The sequence below is a fragment of the Gambusia affinis genome, linkage group LG17, assembly GCF_019740435.1.
Source record: "Gambusia affinis linkage group LG17, SWU_Gaff_1.0, whole genome shotgun sequence".
In the NCBI taxonomy this organism is placed as follows: Eukaryota; Metazoa; Chordata; class Actinopteri; order Cyprinodontiformes; family Poeciliidae; genus Gambusia; species Gambusia affinis.
In genome coordinates this window covers 10,896,241-10,904,658 of record NC_057884.1, presented here as the reverse complement: position 1 = coordinate 10,904,658, position 8,418 = coordinate 10,896,241, and the positions used below count along the sequence as shown (strand labels likewise).

General features: G+C 37.3%; 1 protein-coding gene across 1 annotated transcript; it reads left to right on the top strand.

Annotated features, from left to right (window-relative positions):
* The first annotated feature begins 1,290 nt into the window (after window positions 1-1,290).
* LOC122819651 (inactive phospholipid phosphatase 7) lies at window positions 1,291-7,515 on the top strand. Its single transcript, XM_044096545.1, has 3 exons — window positions 1,291-1,463; window positions 1,587-2,313; window positions 6,248-7,515. Exons 2-3 carry the CDS (start codon window positions 1,836-1,838, stop codon window positions 6,634-6,636), a joined length of 867 nt encoding a protein of 288 aa, XP_043952480.1. The 5' UTR covers window positions 1,291-1,463; window positions 1,587-1,835; the 3' UTR covers window positions 6,637-7,515.
* Window positions 7,516-8,418: the final 903 nt, after the last annotated feature.

Genomic DNA, 8,418 nt, shown 5'->3' with positions numbered 1-8,418 from the left:
CAATTGTCTTTTGGGGTATTGCGTAACCCTAACAGCTAACCCCAACACATATAAACTGATACTTTTGTCTGTTGTTCAACTGTTCTTACAAAATTTGATCAAAATCATTTTGCCTACAACCTGGGTTTTTTGTGGCTGTCTTTGAAAACTGTTTTTTTTTTTCTTGCGATAAAGAGTAACGTTACAAAATGAGAGACAGTTCACAGGGGGTTACATAAAGCTGCGATTGTCTATCACGGGCCTCTGGGGATGGGTAAATCATAACTAAATGCACATCAATTTTAAAAACATCTGTGTTATTAGCAAAATGTGGACCTATTTAAAATAATTCTGAAAAGCCAAAAAAATTTTTGTTCTAAGAAAATATCAGATATTGTGAAATGTTGGTGAACTTTATATTTTGTAAAGTTTTCAGTTCTACTATTGCGATCGCTGAAATTGTAACTGGCCTATTTTGTCCAACCTTAGTTTCTAAAAGCATAATTTATGTTCTAAACTTTATTTGCACTTAGGTGGGATCTATTTGTTAACATTTCCATTTTCTGTTTAATACTATAAATTCCTAACTTACTTAGTTACTGTCAAAAACCGAGATGTAACAAATAATAAATAGTGTATAAAGATGTCTCCTGAAGTATTTTAAAATACCACTTATTGGGTAAGGACGTAAATCACAAAGTAATTAAAATTAAATGTTACAATCATTTAGTAAAATAATAATAATAATAATAATAATAATAATAATAATAATAATAATAATAATAATAATAATAATAATAATAATAATAATAATAATAATAATAATTTCAACTGTTATTCAACTAGTTCTTGATTACTTTACTGCAGATCAGCAGGACATAATTAAAACTGCCACTGCCTTTTCAACCAGATCCTAACATTTGATTGGTTAAGCTGCTCGTGTTGACCATAAAATAGCTAGTCACGCCCATTGCTTGCGATGCGTAGGATTAAGAGATAGCCTACAATAAAGCAACATTGCAGAAATGATTAGAGAAATAGTGAAATAATTTTAAAAAAATATTGGGTTTGGAGAATAAAAATGTGTTTTAAGCGTCTTAAAATTTGTATTTTTGAAATAAATTGTGTATTTGTTCTATATTCCAATAATAATTTACGCTAATAAATATTTAATAAAGGTTGCTTTTTTTTCTTCTTATATCTGTGGTGTTTGGAGATCCATAAGAAATGAGCCTGTGAGCTTTGTGTTGTGGGGGGTTTAAGCACCTTGGAGAACTCCGCTTTACGTCAGGGCGCACCACTTAATCTGAATCGTGGTTGTGCGTGAATACGTCAAATCTGCGCAGCAGCACTAGATGCAGCACCGACACAGCTGCATTGTCTTCTTCCTTTCTTTATGCTCTCTTGGGTTTTGCACATCCAGAATATGGCGACTCGCTCCCAGGATGTGTGATGGATGCTGCGGGGAGGATCTGATGCCGGAGGTGAGATCACTGCGCCTCGGCTTTGCGAGTTTCTTGCCCATTTTACGCTGAGCTGTGCTGTGTTGTTGTGTCTAACTAAAATGCTCATGTTGATATTTAATTATTTTTGTGCCCATGCTGTAGGTCGGGTTTCACGGGATTGGCTGGAACCTGATGCCATTCAGTAGCTGCGCTCTGCCCGTCTGCGTGATATAAACATGGACATCTCGCATTCCCCACACACTAAATATAGCTATTAAGGCCACAGGAGGGGGAGGACTGGTGTTATTCCGAGACAGTGGGCCGTCGTGGTGAACTCAAGCCACCTGAATTACCTTCTGGGGATTTATCTTTTATTGGGCCCTCAGAAGGAAAACTCGATTCTGACCAAACATGCCCTCGGCGAACAACGTGAGATCCAGGGCGCGGGAGAGGAACAGCGTCCTGAGCAGACCCGAGTTCATGTCTCTCAATCAGCCCCTCCGTGGCGGCTCCGGGCCCCCGGAGAACCGCTGCGGTCCTAAACGCGCGCCTCAAACCAAGCACCAAGCGATCCAGAAGAGCGAAGAACCTACCGACGGCGGCAGCAAGGACAGAAGAGAGTCCACCAAGATGCCAGAGGAAGACTGCATGCAGCTCAACCCTTCCTTTAAAGGGATAGCAATGAATTCCCTCCTCGCCATTGACATCTGCCTGTCCAAACGAATGGGGGTGTGCGCTTCCACGTCGTCCTCCTGGGGAGGCTGCAGGTCCATGGTGGCCCTGCTAGCGCTCACGGGGCACGGCATCACGTGGATCATTGGCACTATCGTATGTCTGACACGGAGCAACACTCTGGCTGGTCAGGAGGTCCTGGTCAATCTGCTGCTGGGTAAATAAATACCACATCACATTCACCAAGTTGCAACACACCGGCTCATTACTTGGAAGTGATTCTAATTCATGTCCATTTTTTTTGCTGCTTTATTTCTTTGTCTCATGCATAAATTCTTATAAAATCTGATACATCCGCTAAAATGTTTTAAGCTAATAATCTTTGGTTTAATACAGGGGTTTATTATAAGCGTTATAATCAAAAAAATTATCATTTTTTTCACAAAAACAGAAACATGGGTAAAAAAGCAGCTATTAATGATTCTGATTCTCCCACTGTGAGCAGAAAATTCTAAATTAAATGGCATTTTTAAATAACACAAAAAACTATTATTTTCACCAGGTCACAGGAAAATCAAGGATCAGGAAAGGATATATACAGTATTTATAGGTTCTATATTTTTTCTATATTTTTGTGAGAAGAAAGTATTCAGTGTAGAGACACCAAAAGCTTCTTATGCTGAAGAGAAGCATTAAATAGCATGATGCTGCCACCACCATACACCGTGGGATAGGTGTGTCCAGGATGATGTGCAGTGTTACCTTTTTGTTCCGTAGATTTTTCTGATGCAATTTTAAGTCTTACAGGAAACACGTTTGCTCTGTTGCAAGGCTTGTGGCAAACTGCAGTTGGAAATTCTAATGGATTTTTTCAACAATGGGTTTGTTTTGAACTTCTTCGACAAAGGCCAGATTTACGGATTGCTTGTCTAATAGTAGGCATTTATTAATTAGTCATTATTCAACCTGAACTGTGGTACAAGGCAGCTCCTCCAGAGTTGCGCGGTTCTCTTCACTGCCTAAGTGATTAATGCTGTTCTTGCCTGGTCAGGTTGGCTGTGTTAAAGTAGTTTTGCAGTTCCTGGCTCTTTTTATAAGTGATTGATTAAACTCTTCTCTGTGAGAGATTCATAGCTTCTCACATACTGCTTGTGTGAGTCAGTCACATAAAAATTCCCATTAAAATGAATTAAAAGTGACAACATGTGGAAAATGTTTATGAGTATTTTAGAAAGTCCATGCCTTTGACATGCTTAAAATAATGCAAGAACATCTTCAAAACATTCAGCCATAGTGTAGTGAAATCTTGGAAAATCCCTTCTTTTTGTGTGGTTTTTATCCCAATGTGAAAGCCTGCTTGTGTAAAGGTTCTAACAATCTGTATGAAGGTTATCAATTCAATATTTGGAATATGTGAATCAAGAGAAATGTACTTGCATGATGAACAATAACTCTTGTATTTAGCAATTAAAAAAATAATTTTACTGTCATGAAATTTGATAGTTTACTATCTTTTAGAAAGTTCAATTTTATCTCAAACAATTTTTTACTTTGAAACTTTGGCTTTGCTTACTGCTATACATTAAAAACTGCTTAGATGACTTTCGAAAATATTTTAGATTTTCTGCAGAAGACTCAAAATAGCTCAGACGGAAAGATGAATCCTGACAGTCCTTAAAAAAAATACATTCAAGAGTTATCAACATCATTCAATTTATTTTGGAAACATAAGATGAACATCAAACTAAAAATGAGATATTTCCAAATTACAATAAGATCTTTATCATGTTTCATATTTGATGCTAGGTTGTATGCGTAGCCTTAATCAAAAACTTTAATGGCTTAATTTTGATCCAGCAGAGCAGCACATGCGCCTGAAGCCTAAACAGTGAAAAGCTTGTTTGCATTATTTCATTTTTAGGTTGTGTCATGTTCAGACTCGTAAATAATTTTGCTCTGTTAAATGTCCAATTTTTTTAGCCTGCACCAAAAACAAAGCTTGATCTTTTCAGAATCATTCAGACATCTGTGTGTTTGTAGTCACATGTAGGCAGTCAAATGCCCAGTCTGAGCACAAATACAGATTAATCACATTGAAAGTATTACAAATCTACTCACTGAGGCCATGCTGGAACTGATTGGAAGCCAACAAATCTCTGGATTTGGGACACTGTTGCATTGTGTTTGGGGTATTATTTGAGCTCCAGTGCTTGTTCATTATTTGTTTTTGTTTTTATGTTTTTTTTTTTTTTTTTGGTTCAGGAGAAAATAAACAAGCAGAAGCGACAGCAGTGGGGAAGTAATATTTAATGGTGACCAAAAGTTCTGTAATATTTAATATATATATAACTAATACACTTTTTTTCTTTCAGAGAGTAAATTTGTTTGCCCTTTTCTTTTTGCTAAATTGCACAAACTAATCTAGAGAGGATGAAGAGGATCTCTGAATATCAAGTCTTGCCACAGATTCTCTTTGGGCTAGACAAGTAACAATATATGTCGTAATAGACACATGATCAATATTTATAGATAATACGTTTAATAGAATATTCATTAGTTTCACTTAACTCCGATCCAAAGCCACGCAGCATTCTGGGGGATGTAAGGAGAGGAAAGACTTTAGCTGTTCAAAGTCTCACGGCCAGCTTAGCAAGGTCCGTGGCATTAGCTAACTCACTCACTCTTTGGTTACCTAGCAATAACCTGTTAAGTAACATGTGCAGCAACAGTTTAAGCTTCCCCCACTGTGCCTCATTACTGCTTAAAAATAAACAACAGCGGCGTGGAGTGAAAATTGTGGATGAAACGGGAAAAGTCATGCTGTTAGTTTGGCACTATTTCTGATATCTAAAACAAACAAACAAACAAAAAAAAACTGATCAATCATTATCAATATAGACTGATATGAGACACTTATATTGTGGTACATTTTTCAACCAAACCACCCAGCCCTATTCTGTTTTGGATTAAGGTTTGTACTTTGACTGGGCCATTCTAACAAATGAGTATGTTTTGATTTAAACTATTCCCTTGGTAACTCTGGTTGCATACGTTCAGTGTCTTGTGGCTGGAATAAATAGCATTATGAGAACGCTGACTCAGGGCACCAAAACCAGTTTGTCAAACAGTTGATTTTAAGTGTGTGACGATGGCAGACTTGAAGTTGGAGATAGCAAAGGGGACATGGATATTTCTGGGACTGTCGCTGAGTTATAAAAAGACTCTACAAATCTCTGGCATGCGAACTTGGAGCAAATGTTGCTTGGTATTATTGTATGCCACACTGGTTATTCTTAGTCACCAAGATATCTGTTTACACATTTATTCCAGTTGTTTTCAGACTCAGCAGGATTGCGAGACCTTAAAATAATGAAACAAGTACACGCAGGTTCATAGCCTTTAAAAATCAGTATTTCACTTGCAGTTATTATCGGGAGGTGTAAAGCAGGACATTGTACAGCTCATCAACTATGTGACAGTCAGTTTACTGCGTGCATGCTTGAACAAATACATTGATCGATAACTTGAAATATTCCAAGAAATGAGAGAACTGCTAAATGACATTTACCTCAACTAAAAAACAAGGGAATTAAAAGATAGAAACGCTGATGAAATACACATAGAGAAGTGTTACAACTGACTGCATGTCATCTGTTTTAACCAAAAATATTTGGTAAACTATGTCATAATTCTGAATGAATCTGGCCAGAATTACCAGTGAATGCATACATATGCTACAACAAAGCAAGGTGGTGGAAGTGTAATGATATGGCTCTGCATTAGCATGGAAACATAATGGGTGGAGGGGTTAGATGTATTAGCGTCTTCATATATATGAATACACCAAACCACTACCTCAGGGTGGTTCCTGGTCAATCAGTAGCAAATTATTTCACATCATTTATTAGCAAATCTGTGTTTTTACTATTTCTAATACAGTATATATTGCCACTTTTTTGTAATTAACATTTCATATAGCACTTACAAATCCTTTGCAAGAAAAGCTAAAAGGAAAAGTCAGATCTACTGCCTATGTCGTGGATATAAACTAAAGACTCCCTTGGTGGAAACATTTATGCAGTGAAACTCTTTTGAACGTTTTATGCACAGCATTAACATTTTGATTCTTACACTCTCATTTGTTCTTATAGCCCTCATCCTTGACGTCATGACGGTGGCTGGAGTCCAGAGACTGGTGAAGCGCAGAGGACCATGGGAGATGACGCCAGGCTTCTTGGATTGCGTCGCCATGGATGTGTACTCTTTCCCTGCTGCTCATGCCAGTCGGGCCGCCATGGTCTCCAAATTCCTGCTGTCTCACCTGGTCCTGGCCGTGCCGCTGCGCATCCTGCTGGTGCTGTGGGCCTTCCTGGTGGGCATTTCTCGAGTGCTCCTGGGTAAACACCACCTAACTGACATGGTGTGTGGCTTCGCTCTGGGCATGTTTCACTTTAGTCTGATGGAGACGGTATGGCTGTCCTCAAACACCTGTCAGACTCTTATTTCCATAAGTACACTCAGCTGGAGCCCTTTTTATTGAGCTTTGCTCGGCTTACATGATCTTGCAACTAAAATTTCAACTGTGCAATACTGCAGACTTTGATCTTTGGTCTCAAGGAGCTATTTATGCAGCAGGGAGGTTTGACTAAGCTGTGACAACAGAAAGCTGATATTTGGATGCAGATGCTGACTTGCATGCAATAAGCAAAAAAAAAAAAAAAAAAAAAAAAAGTCACATGGGCCCCAGGGGCTCAGGGGATCACAAATCACAATTCTAGATTTCATATTTAATCCCCAGTTTTAACAAACACTGAAGACAAAAAATCTGAAAAATGTTATCCTGTTTTCATCAGTAATCTAACCTGTAATTTTTCTTCTGGCTCTTGGTTGTATCTTGCCTCCATTCAGTTTTGCTATGTCTCATTCTTCCTCTTCCTTTCTTTGATTTTTTTTTAACTCACACCATAATGAACAGTATAGGGAGTTGGTTGTAGAACATATCCTACATTTCATTATTCTTATTTGGTACTGATGTAATATTTGTATATTTCTGATGGATTTCTTGCACTTTTTATTGTGAAGTTCCACTCCTTACCCTTTTTTATGCTGCTGATTTGAACCATTTATACACAGATGCCAGGGAGAATTGAACACTTTTCTTGTACTTTCAAAAATGAACCTTACAAATGGTATTGGTTTGTCATTAAAGACTCTCTGCCTCACTGAGAAGCTGGAGCATATGCGTGCATATGAAGTGTGTTTTTTTTTCTTTCTTACTTTTTGGTGGAACTTGTTTGATATTTGAAATGAATAATGTATAGTGTACATGAGTTAGCTTTGTACTGTGCAGAAATCTGTGTACAATGTTTACACTTTGTTGCTGCATCTCAAAAATAAATCCAGATATACAGTTGCAAAATATGTCTTTGGGTTTTATCAATTCTGTGGCACAAAATTTCCAATAACAAAAATTGGGGTTTTTCTTATGCAGAAATGATTGTGACTTGAGTTTCTTGAGGTTTACCAATCCCATCCAGGAATAAATATGATTGAGATGTTTTCCTGAATCCTAGGGCTTCATTCGAATACATTCATTTGCTCCAAACATCACATGTACTTCACTGTATCACATGTGGCTCAACAGGGTCAGCAAAGAAAAACACAAGAAAGGAAAAAAAAAGACGTGTGTTCATTGAAATCCTAAGTTACAGTACCTTCTCAAACTTTTCACACAATTTGCAATGTATGTGCCGGAGAAACAAGCACATACATTTTTCTGTGTAGCTGTTAAAAGTTGTCCCTGAATTACTGCACATTCAATGTGAGATCTCTCTACCATGTGAAATATTGGACATGAGCAAAATTGTATTCATTCATGCCATTTCAATCTGTTGGTTCTTCATACCTCAATTATACTTGGGACTCAAATATTCTTAAACTAAACAGGATCTGGACAGAAAGCTGTATTATTTCACAATCACGAAAAAAGAAGCAGCACTAACGCAATGCTTTGTGGTCTTTAACACAGCTAAAATGAGGAACTGAAAGTCCTTATTCTACTTCCTGAACCTTTACAGAAATTATTGCATTACAAAGTTGTCTGTCAAGTTGGTCTATTAACAAAATGAAGTCCAGTGTAAAATTATTAGGTTTTGATGTTGCAGCATGATAAAAAGTGAAAAAGGTTCACATCCTGTTGAAAATGTTTGCAAGGTTCTATAGTTATGATGAGTCAACAGAGACAGAGTGTTTCTTCTCATGTTTTACAACAACAACAACAAAATAAAACATCTTTTCTGAAAAATCTTTTCAAAAAATAGTT

What these genes read in the sequence shown, in the direction of transcription:
- LOC122819651 (XM_044096545.1), top strand. Translation starts at nt 1,836, where the DNA reads ATGCCCTCGGCGAACAACGTGAGATCCAGGGCGCGGGAGAGGAACAGC. An exon ending in CCTGGTCAATCTGCTGCTGG is followed by an intron (nt 2,314 to 6,247) that starts GTAAATAAATAC and finishes TTGTTCTTATAG; the next exon opens with CCCTCATCCTTGACGTCATG.